This window comes from Ctenopharyngodon idella, chromosome 15 (genome assembly GCF_019924925.1).
Source record: "Ctenopharyngodon idella isolate HZGC_01 chromosome 15, HZGC01, whole genome shotgun sequence".
Taxonomy (NCBI): domain Eukaryota; kingdom Metazoa; phylum Chordata; class Actinopteri; order Cypriniformes; family Xenocyprididae; genus Ctenopharyngodon; species Ctenopharyngodon idella.
In genome coordinates, this window is record NC_067234.1 from 35,753,067 (window position 1) to 35,772,516 (window position 19,450).

At 34.7% G+C, this 19,450-nt stretch overlaps 1 protein-coding gene and 1 long non-coding RNA gene across 51 annotated transcripts in view; one reads left to right on the forward strand and one right to left on the reverse strand.

Moving 5' to 3' along the window:
• The window catches only part of LOC127495222 (uncharacterized), a 200,533-nt gene that overhangs the window by 81,785 nt on the left and 99,298 nt on the right, over nt 1–19,450 (forward strand). The window lies entirely within an intron of this gene.
• Nucleotides 8,376–19,450, reverse strand: part of LOC127495149 (NACHT, LRR and PYD domains-containing protein 12-like) — a 400,157-nt gene continuing 389,082 nt past the window's right edge. For all 50 annotated transcript variants that reach the window (XM_051861739.1, XM_051861730.1, XM_051861702.1 and 47 more), the window contains 3 exons: nt 18,124–18,300; nt 9,644–9,820; nt 8,376–9,062 (listed from right to left, as the gene is read on the reverse strand). In XM_051861739.1, coding sequence (XP_051717699.1) covers nt 9,020–9,062; nt 9,644–9,820; nt 18,124–18,300 — 397 coding nt within the window. In that variant the 3' untranslated portion in view covers nt 8,376–9,019. The remainder of the gene's footprint in view (nt 9,063–9,643; nt 9,821–18,123; nt 18,301–19,450) is intronic.

The following is a 19,450-nucleotide window of genomic DNA, read 5'->3' on the forward strand; positions in this document are numbered from 1 at the left end:
AATACGTACACTTTTAAATATAAGGTTCCAAAGGTTTTTCTTTTTTCTTTTTCACATTGATGCCATAGAAGAACCATTTCTGGTTCCTCAAAGAATCTTTCAGTGATCAGTTCTTAAAAGAACCATTTTTTGTTTCCTTCTGTGAAATGGAATGTTAAAGTTTCTTCTTGGAACCATTAATGACAATAAAGAACCTTTTTTTTTTTTTTTTTTACTCCAATAGTAATTATGAACATGGCTGTGTGTGTGTGTCTGAATGTGTGTGTGTTAATTAAGACTGAAGTTATCTATTCTATTTTCTTTTACACACACGTCTACTCTCACATATTGCTGTGTTTATGAATAAAAACTCTCCATATTTATAAATAAATTCCTCCATATTTAAAAATAGATATAAACACATATAATACCTGCAGCCTGATTTGAAGAAAAGATCCTGAATGTCACCTTCACATCATCATCATCATCATCATCATCATCATGTCGTGTCTCCTGTAAAACACAAACTAATTGGATTGACTGTCATTATAAAGACTCTCATAGCTTCAGGCTTCAACACTTTTAATAATTATTCTTTCAAAAATCCCATGACATGTAAATGAATCTGTTTAAATGTTCATTGTAGACACACACGTCATTATGAAGTTTATCACTTAAAAAATAAATAAATAAAAAACCTCATTAAAGCTAAAGCTTAGTTCAGTTGCCTAATATTAACACAGTGATGAAATATCTCCATCAGTCTTTTGATGGTAAGTTTACATTTGGCTTTTATCTCTGAAATGCAGAATTGAAATGTAACTTTACAATTAGCCTCATTGTTTAACATTAGTTAATTCCTTGGATAACATAAACTAACAATGAGCAATATATTTCCTACAACATTTATTATCTGTGTCAATGTCAGTAAAAATACAACTGTTCATGGCTTATTCATATTAGTTCAAGGTGCATTACTAATATTAACAGATACAGCTGTTTTAAAATAACGTGTTAGTAAATGCTGAAATTAACTTGAACTAACAATGAACAATACTTCCACTGCATTAGCTGATTTAACTAATGTAGTTAACTAATGATAATTAATTATAACTGATCCTTATTGTGAAGTGTTACTGAGTTTGCACAGAGGGATGACTATAATTACATACTTGCATCAGCTTCATCTCTGATTGTCTCTCTGTCTGTCTGTGTCTGTCTACAGTGTCTGTCTGTCTCTGTGTTGGTTTGCAGTTTGTTATTTTTACTGATCTAATTTAGAAAATGTTTCAATCCTCTTACGGTCCAGCGTTGTACAAAGTGAATTAGTCTGGATTATTGTGTCTCTCACTTTACTCTTTCCCAGTCTCTTTTACTCTCATATCTTTTCTTCAGTGTCTTCTCATCCGAATCAGAGCAGCTTTGTGTCACTCAGTGAGTTTCATGAGTGACTGACGCTGGACAGACATTACCTGATCTCCATCTTTCATGAAGACCTTCAGTTTCCACCTCCTGTGAGACGGTTCAGTGCAGATTAAACAGGTTCAGACATTCATCATTCCTGCTGATGACCAGCAATATTAATTAAAGCTCAGTTTTACATTCAACCTTTAAGATTTTTTCTGTGACATTATTTTCAAGACTACATAAAAATTACTGCAATGACTAAGGTAAAAATCAAAGTAAAAAAAAAAAAAAAAAAAAAAAAAAATATATATATATATATATATATATTAGTGCAGTCATATCAATTAATCGCGAATACATAATACATAATATATGTGTGCAAATACGTAATATATATGTGTGTGTGTGTGTGTATATATATATATATATATATACACACACACTGAACAAAATTATAAACAACACTTTTGTTTTTGCCCCCATTTTTCATGAGCTGAACTCAAAGATCTAATACTTCTTCTATGTACACAAGAGGCCTATTTCTCTCAAATATTGTTCACAAATCTGTCTAAATCTGTGTTAGTGAGCACTTCTCCTTTGCTGAGATAATCCATCAGTATCTGGTGTGACCACCATTTGCCTCATGCAGTGCAGCACATCTCCTTCGCATAGAGTTGATCAGGTTGTTGATTGTGGGCTGTGGAATGTTGGTCCACTCCTCTTCATTGGCTGTGCGAAGTTGCTGGATATTGGCAGGAACTGGAACACGCTGTCGTATACGCTGATCCAGAGCATCCCAAACATGCTCAATGGGTGACATGTCCGGTGAGTATGCTGGCCATGCAAGAACTGGGATGTTTTCAGCTTCCAGGAATTGTGTACAGATCCTTGCAACATGGGGCCGTGCATTATCATGCTGCAACATGAGGTGATGGTCGTGGATGAACGGCACAACAATGGGCCTCAGGATCTCGTCACGGTATATCTGTGCATTCAAAATGCCATCAATAAAATGCACCTGTGTTCGTTGTCCATAACATACGCCTGCCCATTCCAGAGACCCTGATGAGGACGACGAGCATGCAGATGAGCTTCCCTGAGACGGTTTCTGACAGTTTGTGCAGAAATTCTTTGGTTATGCAAACTGATTGTTGCAGCAGCTGTCCGGGTGGCTGGTCTCAGACGATCTTGGATGTGAAGATGCTGGATGAGGAAGTCCTGGGCTGGTGTGGTTACACGTGGTCTGCGGTTGTGAGGCCGGTTGCATGTAAGGCCAAATTCTCTGAAATGCCTTTGGAGACGGCGTTTATAATCGACGACACAATAATCATGCTGTCTAATCAGCATCTTGATATGCCACACCTGTGAGGTGGATGGATTATCTCGGATTATCTGAGGACAATTGAGAGACTCAAACACAACTATTAAAAAAGGTTCAAACAGTCACTGATGCTCCAGAAGGAAACACGATGCATTAAGAGCCGGGGGGTGAAAACTTTTGAATTTGAATATCAAGGTAAATTGTACTTAATTTGTCTTCCGGGAAACATGCAAGTATCTTCTGTTGCTTCCAAAGGGCAGTACTAAGTGAAAAAAAAAAAAAAAGATATGTAAACAAACTAAGAAAAATTTCAACATCATCCTGTTCAAAAGTTTTCACCCCCCGACTCTTAATGCATCGTGTTTCCTTCTGGAGCATCAGTGAATATTTGAACCTTTTTTAATAGTTGTGTTTGAGTCCCTCAGTTGTCCTCAGTGTGAAAAGATGGATCTCAAAATCATACAGTCACTGCTGGAAAGGGTTCAAATATGCAAAAATGCTTGAAAACTGAAGAATCTGCAGGACCTGGAGGATTTTTCTGAAGAATATTGGGCAGTTTAACTGTTCAGGACAAACAAGAGACTCATGAACAACCATCACACAATAAAAAACAGTTGTAGATCATCCAGGTAACCACACACAGGATTAAGAATCAATGGTTCACATACTTTTGAACGGGATTATTTTAATAAATTCAACTTTTTTTTTTCTTGTCGACTATATATAAACATCTTTCATGTAAAATATCTTACTCAGGACAGTACTAAACAAAAAATAACATGCATTTTGTATGATCTCTCTTATTTTGTTAAAATTATTCACATTTTCCCAGATTCTGCAAGTGGTTCACATACTTTTTCTTGCAACTGTATACACACACACACACACACACACACACACGTGTATGTATGTATATATATATATATATATATATATATATACATATAATGCATATATATATACACATTTATAATATATGTACAAACTTTTATGTTAGATGCGATTAATCGATTTGACAGAACTAATATATCACTGAATGACATTTTAGTGGGTGTTTTCTTTAAAACATGGTAAAAATGTATTATAGTCATTATTTTTTGCTCAGAAAAATATAAAATTAAACAGGATACATTCTAATGTACGGGGGAAAAAAACAAAATGTAGAGCTGTATCACACTTTTATTTTTTTTTGACGCTTATATATGCATATTATATTATATATTATATAATATGTAATTATATTTTATATATTATTCATTTACACCAAAATTACTCCAATGGATAGAGTAAAAGTAAAATAAAAATATAATAATGATAATTATTAACATACATCAGAATCGTCGACCATTAGGGCCGGGCAGAAGCTGATACCCGTGTTAGGGGGCTCTACAGCACCGCTTTGAATTCACTCTGAAAACTTTGTCCATATATCATATCCTGCATGTATATGTATGAAACTCGGTACACATATAGAGCTTATTGAGTTTAACATCTTTCGCACCGCAAGTCATATGGTCTGCCAAACAGAAAGTCAGCTTTTCGAGGGTTTGTGAAAATCGCACGTGCTGAACTTTTTAATACTGCTGCTTGTGAATTCATGCGAAGTCGGTCAACATGTCATGACATGAAATTCATCTAAACTTAAATGATATCATTAATGTGGCTGTTGTGGTTGGCTGCAGTAAATGTGGCTTATTCAAATGACTTTGACATAGGCCTTTTTTAATTTACCCGCTTTAAATGCATGTTGCCAGTCATGTACAGTTTCACTAGAGCCACCGGGGCTTGGACCCCAACATCGCTGCTAGCAGCTATATTTAATGTTATTTTTAATAGTTAATATTGTTACTGTTATTTAAATTTTATAATACATTAATGGTCCTAAAAGCCTTGTATAAATATAAAATATTTATAAAATACATATTGTAGACGGAATGTTACTAGTGAGACACATATAAATGTTAAGCAGTGTACAGTATATGTGCAGTGACTCTCGTACAGTCTGAATTCATTCTCTTCTCTCATTTTCAAACAATCATCAATGGAACTCTCCTGATCTTCATGTACAGTTACTGCATGTTTGATTAAATAATTCTACATCATTTCCTCTATAATTCTACACATCAAGCTCTAATTGTTAATCAAACACGAGTATTACATAATGAGTGTTTATAAAATCATGTCTGAACAAACCTCACATTATCTCATCTAAAAACAGAATTATTTTCAAAACAGTGACGGATATGCATTCGATCAGGCAATTATAAAACAATGAATTATATACAATTTAAAAAATAATGTCAATATATTTATAGATTTTATTCAATTCTTCTAATCTATATATTATTTTTCTGTGGCTGTGACTCATTTTCACAATAATACACATCATGTGTTTTGAACTGAACTGTATCGCTATTTTGCAAAGAAATCTGTTTAATCCTCCAGTGAGGATGAACATCATGAAACAATCACTGAATATAAAAGTAACGTTAAATCACTGAGGACCTTCATCCTGAAGCTGGAAAAACTCTTTACAAACAAGCGACTGGTACCAACAGGCCATTAAGATGCATGTGAACACAAACTAAATCACTAAATCTGTTTGAGTGAGTGCATATGTTTAATGTGTCTCGCTGTCATCTCACTCGTTCTCCTTTTCCCTCTTTGGTTTCTCCTCCTGTTTTTGAGCACTAACAGCTCCTAATCTCTCCATTCTCTCTCTGTCTAATCCAGGCCTGACCTCAATCCAGTGATGTAATGTGTCATGTGACACAGACGGGCCACGGTTTCCACCAATCAAAGCACTTGCAGCAAGACTACATGAGGAGACAATCGGACAAAACCTTCTTATGGGGACGCTAGAAACTGAAAACATGAATTATGGAGAATGGAAAAGATGTGTTTTTACACGCATGTGTTTGGGTTACTCTATGATCATTATAATTGACTTCATATAAAAATAACAGGAACTAGTTTTACCACTGAATTGACCAATCAGAAAACAGTACTGGAGTATGAAGTGTTTTCTGTTGTTTTGTTGATTTCTCATGTATGACTTTATGTATATCAATGCTGTAATTGCTAAATGAGACTATTAAAAGTCATTTTCATTAACTAAAATACTATATAAATACACTTAGGCCTAACTGTGCTTATACTGGTACTTAAACAAAAATTTGAAATGTTTCCTTGGCAACTGACTGAAATCAAATAAGCTCAAGAACTGGAATTACTAAAACTGAAATAAAAATAAATTACAGCTACATATCAAACAAACAAAAGCGCTTAACAACATTACTAAAACAAACTAAAAGACAGTGACTCTATTGTCCCTTTAGAGCTGCTTTACAGCCGAATGTTAATTTGTCTCATATTTGATAAAGTTTGCATCATTGATTGTTATTTTCCTGTTTATTACTGTGAAGCTGCTTTGAAACAAGTTATATTGTATAAAGTGATATAGAAATTAAGCTGACTTGAAAACTGAACATATAAAAATAAAAACTAATTCAACATATCAGTACATACTAATACTAATAATAGTATATAAATAGTACTAAAATGGCGCTCGCTAGTACATGAGCCACATTCTACTTTATTAAATGTCCTACACTGAAATGAAAACTAAGTGTGTGTGTGTGTGTGTGTGTGTGTGTGTGTGTGTGTGTACAAGGTTAATCTCTATCATGCCCTACACTAAACACACAAGCACACACACTCTTACACTTAAACACAAACTACATTTTCATCTCCAGTTAGTGATGACATCCTAATGTGTGTAACTAGTAGATCTCTTAAAGTTCTTTAGTGTGAATATGTTAGCCTTAATGTTATCAATAAGCTCTCCAAAACAATGACAAAATTCACATTTAGAGGATATAAGCTTTCAAAACTTAGTCTCTCACTTCCACCAATATGGATTAATGATTTTGATGACATCACTCTGCATTTCAGCTTCTCATCAGATTTTCTGTCCAATCAAATGCTCTTTAGTATCTGAAGCCCCGCCCACTACATTATAAACAGACACTGAAGCTGCGGCTGAAACCAGACATTTGTTCACACATTTACTATTTTCTACATGGTGAATGGCACATAGTGCGCTATATAGGGGATGTGGAACAATGAGTGCACTATATAGGGGATGGGGAATGATTCAGACAGTGCACTATATAGGGGACAGGGAACGATCAGACAGTGCACTATATAGGGGATGGGGAATGATTCAGACAGTGCACTATATAGGGGACAAGGAACGATCAGACAGTGCACTATATAGGGGATAGGGAACGATCAAACAGTGCACTATATAGGGGATGGGGAATAATTCTGACAGTACACTATAAAGGGGACAAGGAACGATCAGACAGTACACTATATAGGGGATAGAGAACGATTCAGACAGTACACTATATAGGGGACAGGGAATGATTCTGACAGTACACTATATAGGGGATAGGGAACGATTCAGACAGTACACTATATAGGGGACAGGGAACAATCAGACAGTACACTATATAGGGGATAGGGAACGATTCAGACAGTACACTATATAGGGGATAGGGAATGATTCTGACAGTGCACTATATAGGGGATAGGGAATGATTCAGACAGTGCACTATATAGGGGATAGGGAACGATTCAGACAGTGCACTATATAGGGGATAGGGAACGATTCAGACAGTGCACTATATAGAGGACAGGGAACAATTCAGAGTGTAAATATGATTTCCATTGGGGCGAATGAATTCTGGTTTCATGTTAGTGTCACACGAACCGCCGTAGCTCCGGTCCAGAGACACGATAGCACAGAATGGATTTAATTTAATTTGGCCTTTAAAGTCGGCATGAAAGGGAAGTTGCACTTTTTTTCTTACCCATTTGTGCCGTATATCTGAGTGAAACTGCTTCTCGAACAAGAACAAATGTAGGGCGGGGCTTGATTTTGTCTGTGGGGAATTGATTGGATGGTTGTGGTTTGCTATTGGTGGATCTCATGTGAGTGACAGGTTGCCCCGCCCTCATCATCAGAGAAGAGAAGTTGCTTTTATTCTGATTCAAGATTACCAGGATCATGAATTTAAAACAATCACAGATAAATCATTCATAATAAACACTACAATATGTTCCCTTTTGATTAGATGGTGACCAACTTCAGTGGTTTACTGTAACTGGACAAACATGCAGATGTGTCTCTCTGGTCTTTTAAACACCTCAGCATCAGCGTTCGATCGTCTCGCCTGTCTGTCTCTCTGTTAATCTGCCGTGTGTCTGTCAGCAGTTTGCAGATGCAGACAGACGGATCGGACTTAAATCCCCCAGTATGACACAGATGGACAAACCACACAGACCTTGAAGAAGGTGAACACACACACACACACACACACACACACACAATAACAGCCATTTGCACTGAATGACTGTGGAAGACTGGCGGTTGAGTGTGAACAAGTCATGTGAGCTCTGCTGGTTTCTGTGGAAGCAGAGATGATGGTCAGATGATGATGATGTGTGTGTGTGTGTGTGTGTGTGTGTGTGAGTCTCACCTGTGCTCAGGCCCGACCAGCGGTTCTGCAGTGAGTCCATTAGGAAGTGAGGGGGAGGGGTTTACAGACCACGCCCACAAACATGCACTAGTGGTAAACAAACAGAGCAAGATGAATCGAACTTTGGTAATTGTGGTTTTTATGATCATCTTTCGTCTGGGACAGCCCAGAATCATACAGTGTGTACCAGAGATTAGAGAGAATAAATCTTTTTGTAGGAGACTTTGAGCTTTGTAACTTTGCAGATCTTATACATGCACAAACAGATACATAACAGACTAAAGAAAGAGAAAACATGAAAACGCATCACATGACCCCTTTAATACATTAATACAAATATAATACAACTATTATTAAAAACATGATGTATACACTCAAGCTTCCATTATTTGTTTTCCAAAAGTGAGCTTGAACGTTTTTTTTTTTCTTTTCATAATTATGAAAAATTAATCTTTCATTAGTCTTTGTCTCCCTCTGCTGGTACAACACAAACAAACATATTCAGGCTCTATATTTTCTCTGTAACAAAACTAACTTTTTTGAGTTCATACTGTGCCTTTATACAAATAAAATGGTTAATCTATGAACGAGAAACTGTAATTTGCTGCTCTGAAATAAAAGGTGTTTCACTGCCGCCTTCATCATGTCTGTCCGAGGATCATTGAAATCTAAATGAAGTCTTAATTTATAACAGTGAAGTCACTGTATCTTCAGTCTCTGTTGATTCTGTTGACTGTGAGTCTCTGTAGTGGATCCTTATTCACCATCAGATGATCATCAGAAGATCAGACTCAGAGATCATCTGATACCTAAAATAAAACACACAAACAGTCACATATGCTGTATGAGACATTACATTTGTCACTTCTTTTCATGAGAAAACTTAGCACTGACTAGATCAGCTATATTCATTCATTCTCAAACATGATAATATTGCTTCTATCTGATGCTCAAAGTCACTTTACAAAATCAAAAGGTCATGAAAGGTCACTTTCACACAACGGACAGCTGATCCAGAACCAGCAGAAATGATCATTACACTCTACTACAAATTTAATATCAGTTAATAACAACAACCCAAATCTCAGATTATCACACACATAGAGACAGTTAAAGGAGAAAATCTGAAAATAACATTAATATTATTTATACAATCAGTCACAACAATATGAGCAGAATTAAACTCATATTAAACAGAGTTTAAAGTTTAGAGACCTTCAGAAACTGAAGCTGAATTTGAGACTCATTATCTGATGATCTCAGACAAAATGTTCACACACACGTGGAGTTACTGAACCTGGTACAATTTCCTTTATTTCTAGTGAGTAAAACAGCCATTTGAACTTTAAATGAAAATATGATGAAGAAAATTGTTAAAAACTACTGTTACCATAGTTTCTCCAGTTTATAATGTGGATCATCCTTCAGATCATTCAGCAGCTTCACTTCTGAGTGTGTTAGATTATTCTCAGTCAGACCCAGATATCTCAGGTGTGAGGAGGGGTTTGATTTCAGAGCTGAAGCCAGAGCAGCACAACCTTCATCTGTGACACCACAATATCTCAACCTGTAGAGAACAATGACACACTCTTCACTCTCTCAGATCAGATCAACAGACGTCATTATTTTAAAAAGCACAGATCACCATGTTTAATGTGAGATTTACCATGTTATTTGTGTGTGTTTGTGTGAGAGGGAAAGCTTATATAAACTTATATAACAAATGATTTATATCACATTAAATAACATGTAAAGATGATCACAGAAAAGAGATGGATGTGATGGTCATTAATGATTCTTGTTCTCGTTCTTCATGTATCAAAGTCCTGACTAGTGTTGTCACGATACTGGAATTCATAACTTCGATACGATACCTTGAAAAGTCTCGATATTCGATAACATTTTCGACACCACGGGGAAAAACACTGTATATACTGTCATATAATATATTTTTAATATTATTTCTTTTTTGTCCATCTATTGAAAGTCTAGCCAATCAAAAACTCTTCTGAAGACAGACACTTTATATGATAAAGATTTTAAACATTGATCAATCACCATTACAATTATCTCACAAATATTTTGCTAACTTGTTTTTGTAGCAGTAGTTTACACACACAGCACAAGCTTGATTTCAAATGGTAAATTGAATTAAAAGAGACAAGAATATAGTAATGAAATAAGAACAAATTAACAATAACACAAATAAATACAATAGAATAAAGATAGAAATGAAATGGACTGCTTTATTTTTTCAGGTAGGTCTAACAGTAGTATTCAGGTAAGAAACTGACAACACTAGATTGAGTGTGTTTAAAGTGAAGAGTGTTAAATGTTGATCGAATCTCCTTACTGAGGAGCAGCTCATGTGTTCAATCATTTACAGATCAATCACTCAATCACCTCAACTCAACAAACACTTGAACATAGAAAAATATGATTTCTACACTCTACAGGTATATGGAAGTCCATTTACTAACATGTTAAACATATAAGCCTGTAGCCTTTATCATATGTTCTGTCATATAAACAGTATAATAACAATAATATAATTTACTTTCCTCAAACAACTCAGTAGGTATTATTAGTATTATTATAATTATTGTTTTTGTTGTTACATTTAATGTATTGTCACACTTTAATGTGTGAAATATATGATCAGAAAACTAAACACATTTATCGTCGTCAGGCTTTTATTTGTGTTTAATGGATAAAACAGCGGAGCTGCGCTCTCAGGTTTATGGCTGCTGTAAATCTGACCTGCCACAAGATGGCGCTGTTTTCGACACTCTTGATGCTTTGAAACTTTTCCCGAAACAAAAAAAAAAAAAAAACAGATAACAATAAAGTTAGATACCTGTTTCTTGAAGATATTATCTCAATATCGCCTGCATTTTTTTTACTGGAATAATTTATTTAAAAGTGGAAAAAGATTTGGTCTTTACAACAGAAATATTTTCTCACCAATAAAGTAAAAGAAGTGTCTTTCAAAATAATAAATAAATTTTACCCTGTTAAATATTTTATGATTAAATATAAAACCAATATTGATACAAGATGCTCATTTTGCCAAGTTCACACAGAAACTGTCTATCATTTATTTTGGTCATGTTTCTATACTGAACATCTATGGAAAGATATTGAAACATTTATTAAAGATAATATCCAACAAGATATATCTGTAACTTTTAAAGATATTATTTTTGGACACTTTGATTATGATTCTAATAAAAACAAATCTTGTTTTGTTATAAATTTAATTTATTTTCTTGGCAAATTCTATATCCATAAATTAAATTTCACCAACAACAAACTAATTTTTCTTGTTTATTTCTTTTTTAAGAATTTAAAATGTATCTTGATACTATTTCATCCTCTGTAAATAAGACAGCAAGAAGAACAACCTCAATTTGTAATGACTTTAATTTGTACACTCTAACTGAAATATAAATTAATATCTTACCCTCATGTTTTTTTATCTTCTTCTTTTAGCAATTATTGTTGTTTCTTTTTTTTGTTCTGTATGTTCAGATGACATTGTACATATTGTCAATACATGTTGTGTACTCTATACAAAACTGTGTATCATTAATGTCATCTTTGTAATGTTTGCAATCATAATAATAATAGTAATATAATAATAAAACAAACTTTTCCCAAAACATTTAGAAAAAAAAAAGCTTCAAAGGTTTAAAGTCCCCGTGAACCGGAAGTTGCAAGCGACTTTTCTCCAGCGTTGTGACGTATTTCCAAGTGAAAGGGAATATTGAACAGAGGGCAGGGTTTTACTTTAGCGCTCCTCCTCTCCATCTCTCGCTCATAGCAGACTAACGGTCGGAGGGGAGAGGTTTAAACATTTTCAACCCAAGCCGTCAAACTGACGTCATCAGAGAAGGAACGCCATTTCAGACCGGAAGTAACTTTTCAGGTTTTGATTAAAGATTACCACGACAAACAATCTTTTTCTGTGTATTAACTTGCACGGATTAATTGTTCACCACAAGACTAGTAATATGCACTAACAAAGTAAATAGGGTCAATTTTGATTTCATGATGACTTTAAGAGTCTTCATTTCTCCATCCCTGCTCAATAGTTTTAGGCCTTTTTGCAAATTTTCCCATCGAATTTAGTTTTTTTTAGAGCGTTTACTCATTTTGAGCCTGTTTTTAAACATTATCTGTAATGTTATTTTTCATGTGTGGAAAAAGCAACAAAACTAAACTAGCCAATCAGATTTCTTTTCACCCATATCTCCCACGGCCAACCATGCACACACACACACACACACACACACTTGACTTTACAACACATAAACACACACCTTTATTTATTCTCATTATCTCTTGCTTTCTTAATATGTCACGTGTACGCATATAGATTTTAATAATCAATTTTAAAAATATGTAAAAATAATAAATAAAATCAAATCGGCATTAATTAGTGCCCTCTCATGGTAGGCACAGGGAGTGCATACAGCTGTACGGCTGCAGGCGTCACTGCACTAGATGATTCACTCTGCGTTCCATTCGGAAGGGCTCATCCCTATGCCCTAATCCCTTCAAAGGGTTTACCCTCCGGAGTGAGCGCTTCGAAGGGATGAAGGGTGTAGGGGAAATAAAAAAACTCTTTTTTTAGAACGCACTTCTGTGTCATCTTAACGAGACAATCAAGGAGGCGCCTTCGTCGCACATTTTGTACACTGGTTGACCCCCCCCAAAAAATGATGAGTAGAGTTGATTTTTTTTTTGTTTATCGCAGCATATCGTATATTGTGTATTTGAAACATTTGAATGGACTGATAAAGGGAGCTGTAAAGTGTTTTTGTTAAAGTACAATGTCGCTTTGACCATAATAATGTACCAAATCTAGCTCGTATAAATATTACAGTAGTATAGAAAAATACTATACATACATTTATAGGTAAAATCTTACTCCGAGCCTCCTGTACCCATTCTGGGACGTCAAACAACTTCCCTGTGCAAAGGATCATGGGGGCCTGAAGTGTCCATCAGTTGGACCCTTCAGAATCCTTCATTCAGAAGGGCCCCTTGAAGTGGCCAGTTTTGAGCACTTTGGTTTGGAACGACCCTTCAATATGGCGGCCATGATTGTTTTCACTCTGAAGTGCCCTTCGGAGGGCGATATATCCCGTTTGGAACACACCGTCAGTCGGACCGCGAGACCACACACCTGTTGATTGTAGGAACGATTTCACAGCGAGACGAGATCTCACAGAGACTCACGAGATCAAACGAGACTTGAGAAAAACAAATAGAGGACAATCGACGCTGTCAGCTGACTCTCCTGCCACGTGTTGTTTTAATGAATGTAATTAGGACTTTCATGATTCCTCGTTTAAATTTGAGTACTTGATTTAAAAAAATCCTCAATAGACCCTTTTCACATTTCCGTGTTTCTCAGAAGCAGAAGTCGTCATAGTTGGGTAAACTTTTATAGCGGTGAATGAGAGACTACATTAAATATATTTTTTGTGTTTCTATTTGCACAAATAGCAAAAGAAAAACTCCATAATAGTGTTTTTACAACCTTCAAAAAGAGGGAAAAAAATAGAGGGAACATTTTTTTGTAATTTAATGGCAATATAATATAATACTAAATATATACAATAGTGATGACCGTTAAACGCGTCATCACAGTCTGTGAAAAGGATCAATAGACCTTTATCACAGCGGGATTGATTACCGGAAGTGCTCGTCGAAGCAGTGTATCGATTCTTCCGGTTATGTATATTTTCAATGGGCTGTTATCACCTAGTTGAATAAACACCTCTTAAAATGAGCATCTGCAGGATGATTTCAAAATCCAGACATTTTCAGAGAGAGAAGAGCTATTCTTATGATTAATGTGTTCAGAATTTTCCAAACTCAACAGAACTTGTAGTTTTAATCATCATAAGCTGATCTGAGAAAGCCGTGGCTCGTAAACATACGTGATTATTTCAGCAGTTTTTATGTCAGTGTGCTCGTCTGAACCAATAGTGACCGCGACGCTGCAGTGTGAGAGACCTGATGAAGAAGATCAGAATCAACATATTTATTCATTTGTATTAAATATTTTAGTCATTGTGTCATTTTTCATTGAAAATCATTTCACTGTATGTAATTCACACATTCATGCCAAAATTCTTAATTAATATTCAAAGTATTCACACTGTCAAACCGTTACTGTTTACGATTGATTAAATGTTTAACATCATTAAATTTCTTTAAGGCAGTTACCGCACATTCATTCATCTATTTTAAAACTGCTCTTATTAAAATTAACCATGGTTTTACTACAAAAAAAACTAAAAAACATGGTTATTATAGTTAAACCATGGTAACCACAAATTAACCATGGTCTTGCTAACCATATTTTAACCATGGTATTTTGTAGTAAAACGGTGGTAATACAAATGATAATCAATCTGTGAAAAAACATGGTTACTACCCTTTTACTGTAATAAAACCATGGTTCATTTTCATAAAGGGTGTTTATCAGTCAAATTCACTTATAAATGTAAATTCAACAGGTAAGAAATATGATCAGTAAGAGAAAAACACAGTTAATGAGAAGACGAGCACTGGACTGCGACAGGTTAGATGGGAAATAAATGTATTTGGAAGGAAACATTTCAGCAAGTTGAAGATATGAGATGTAAACATTCTCAGTTTGGAAATGCATCTACTACACATGAACGTACTCCAGCGTCCGCATATTATTTTAAAAGAAGGACCTTCATCCCGCCGTATCAGTCTCACCCATGCTTTCCTCAGTTCTTGTTGTGTCGAGAAATCGTGAAAACTGAGGCGAGGATGTCGTTGTTTAGAATTAGAGCAGCCGGATCGCTGCAGTAACACCGGCGAGAGGATTCAGACATTAGTTTGACTGAGTTGCGATGGGACCGGAAGTAGCGATACACTGCTTCACTTACCGGATATAGGAAGTGTGATAAAGGTCTATTGCAGTTTTCCTCTTTCAACAGGGTTCACCTGTGATTTATCAAACATTCATATGCTGGCATCATATCCTATCATACGAATGATCGTATGTTGATAAATGTGGCGGCTGAAAACACTCATCATTTAAATATCACGCCCCTAAAAATTCACGGTTGAGAAGCCTCGCCCCTACAGTTTACGACACGGAGAAACGTAACCCGGCCAAGAAAAGGAAGTAATCTCATGAAAGAGAAATTGATCCAAAAACACCCGTTAACCTTGTTATTGCAAACAATTACATTAATTTATATGTATATTTAATAGCGGTAAATAAAACAAAACATCCATAGACCTATTGTAGTTCCCTCCACAACAAATCATTTAAGTTACGGTATTCAACAGAACAAGAATGAAAAAGAAGCTATAAAATTATATATTAAACTATAAAATAAAACATAAATTATATAGTCATAGTGGCATTCATTATAAACAACAAAAGTCAAGCCAAAATTATTTTTAAAGGCTGAAGTGAAACTGATGTGCTCACCTCTCTCATTTGGCAAGAATCCGAATATGTTTCTATATTTGCATGGAACATTTTGGTTACTAAATTATTATTCATTAAACAGCATCCTTCACATGCACAAAAATGTGTGTGGTTGGGCGCTGATTTACAGCGGATCATTTCATTTGAGCAGTGTAACTGTTATGTTTGTCTGATTGCGTTTTAATTTGATGATGAATGGCTGAAATGTCAAGTTATAAACGATAGACCTGATGTTGTGTGTGTGTGTGTGTGTGTGTGTGTGTGTGTGTGTGTGAGGCGCCTGCGCGATCACTGGATTTAATAAAGATATTATAAAAAACAAATACAATGTGTTAGAGTGTATGTATATATGTCGTGTAGTCCTATTTATTTTATTTACCTATATGCATCACGGCTCGATGCCTAGTCCTGTGTGCTAAAAAATAAATCTAAACCAAACTGGACCAAGGATAAAAAAAAAGCTAAGTGATAAAAATATGAAAGCGCTGTGTTCATTCAATTTTATTTTTTACAACACACGCTTGTTTCACGTCATATTTTCAACAGGCTTATTTCGATCGCTAAAAATACACATCGGTACTTCCTCATCCTCAGTTAACATGAAATCATCCATTGTGTTTGAGTTCAGCAGATGACTTAAGGGACCTGTTTTGATCCCTTAATTTTTTTTAGGGCTAAATGATTACTAAGGACTTTGTTGCAATTCATAACAGATCTTAAGGGAACACTTAAGCAATTAAGGGAAATACTTAGTGACAGCCTTAAGGTTTTTTTTTTGCAACCCATGTTTCACTAAGGGTACCCTTAACCTCATAACTAAGGGTTTTCTTAAGGGCTTTCATGCAACCGGGCCCAGACTAGCACTCCTCAAATTCATCTGAAAGATCCACATTTACTGCCTGAGAAATGTCTTCTTTTTAATCAATAATTACAATTAGAATAATAAGACACTATATAGAGCTGTTAAATCACTAACAACAAAATTCATCTTTACACTGCAGAGGTGGAACAGAAGTTGCATCTGAATTGGTACAATTACCAATGCATAAATAATGTTGAGAATAATGTTTTAAAAAGAAAATTGTTTATAACATTTGTTTAAAAAAAAAAAAAAAAATCAATATCACGTTTGCAATTGTGCTCATATTTGTGAAAACAGACCTCTTTCTTATGATATTGCTTAATTATATCATGTTATATTATAAATAAAGATGTTATACAAGTACTTTTTTGCAATCAGATCTTGAATTTTGGTGACATTTTTATTAATTTTGGTGACATTTTTGACACAATCCCTTGTTGATTTCTGACCCGGCACAACAGTAACAAAATAAATGAAATTAGAAATAAGCTACTGATGGCATTTGAAGCAGTAAGTTTTACATCCAATCAAATTAATGATGTTAACAAAGAAATCAGACAATGCAACAGCAATTTAGTGATATCCCCGCAGGTGTGGTCTTGACCGGTCTTGAAATAAAATCCTGAGTCCTTTGAGACCAAGACAAGACCGAGACCTTCAAAAACTGGTCTTAAGGCCGGTCTCGAGTACTACAACACTAGCTGCATGTAAGTTCATGCTAACTCAAAAAAACTGATCGTAGAAACGTTCATGTCCATATTGATAAATGCCAAGTTTTGTGTGGAAATGGCCGTACGAACCGTTTTCTGTCGTACGTTCATTTCATAAATGAGGCCCAATGTGTGCCATTTCATCAGATTTGTAAGGTAAATCATTTCTTACAACCTACACCAACACAGGAGAATACGTCAATATCTCTGAAATATGTGAACTGTTCATCACGATTTCAAAATAAAAGTTTAATCTCTGAGTTGAGTTTGCATGTTTTGATGTGGCTGTAGCATTTCTGCCATCAAGAAGTTGCCAAATATTAAAAATTAAGTGAACATTTGAATTAAATGTCGTTTGGCCAATATTAAATACAGATTTGATCTGATGTAAAGTGGGACAACAACAATCATCAGGCCGTTGGCGCCCTCTGCAGGCATTTGTTATAATACATAATATAATTGTTTATACACTGTATATTATATTATGTATTTTAAAAGTGTTGTTATATCAAACCATATGATTACTTGCTTTTGATCCAGATATTATTGCCCCATTGTTATTATATTTGTATTTTAAGTCATGTTAAAGGCCATTGTTTGCTTAGGTCTATTTTTATTATCACAAAAATTATCCGATTACTTGATTGTGAAAATAATCGACCGATTACTTGATCACCAAAATAATCGTTAGTGACAGCCCTAAATGTAATAACAGATTAATTCCCCTATTCCATTTTGTTACTTTATGAATAAATGAAATTATAAAATTCAGAGACTCAGTTTCATGTGAGAGTCACATATGATCTTACCACAGTTTCTCCAGTTTACAGTGAGGATTCTCCAGTACAGCAGAGACTGTCTTCACTCCAGAGTCTCCTAGATTATTCTCAGACAGATCCAGATCTCTCAGGTGTGAGGAGGGGTTTGATCTCAGAGCTGAAGCCAGAGCAGCACAACCTTCATCTGTGACACCACACTTACTCAACCTGTAGAGAACAATGACACACTCTTTACTCTCTCAGATCAACAGAGACTTCATTATCAAAGAGAAACCAATAACATAAACTCAAATCACCATGTTAGATGATCTTGGTCTGTGTCACAGAGCACAAAACATTATCATAACACACCTGCAGTCAAATTCAAGCAGGAATAATACATATATTTACATGTATGATCATAATTTGTGCAATATCTCTTTTTTAAACAATTAATTAAATATGTCAGTGAGTTTTACTGTTACTCTAAGAGATTATATAAAAACTGATATAACAAATTAAAACTGAATATCACATAAAAATCTAGAAAAATTGTAACAGGAGAGGTTAATGTAATGAACATTAAAGAGTCATGAAACCCCCCTCTTTCAGCTCAAGTCTACCTCACAATCATCTTAAATGTGTGTGATCAGATAGAGATAAAAAGAGCAGGAAAATCTGGCCACGCCCTCATTATTTAAAAAATATATATTTATTTTATCACATTTAAAGATATTTCACATATTGTAATAATAAAAAGAAAAACAGTAATATTGTGAAATATTGTTACAAATTTTACAAAAAGTTTTCTATTTTAATATATTATAAAGTGTAATTTATTCCTGTGATCAAAGCAGAATTTCAGCATCATTACTCCAGTTTTCAGTGTCACATGATCTTTCAGAAATCATTAAAATTCGATTTGATGCTCAAGAAACATTTCTGATTATTATCAATGTTGAAAACAGTTGTGCTGCTTCATATTATTCTGGAAATGGTGATACATTTTATTTTTCAGTATTCTTTGAAAAAGAGAAAGTTCAATGAACAGCATTTACAGTATGTGCATTTAACAAATATATTACATTTATTAAATAGAAATTTTGTAACATTTTAAATGTCTTCACTCTTCTCACTTTTTAATCACTTTAATGTATGATGAATTATAGTATCATTTTCTCTCTTTTTTAAATCTTTCCACAAATGTTTGAATGGTATCATTGTTTCCACAAAAATGTTTGGCAGCAAAAACTGCTTTTTAACATTGATAATAATAAATAGTGAATGTTTCTTGAGCAGCAAATCAGCATTTCTGAAGGATCATGTGACACTGAAACTTCTCTTTGTAAACAACAACAGAATTATAAACGATTCTAAT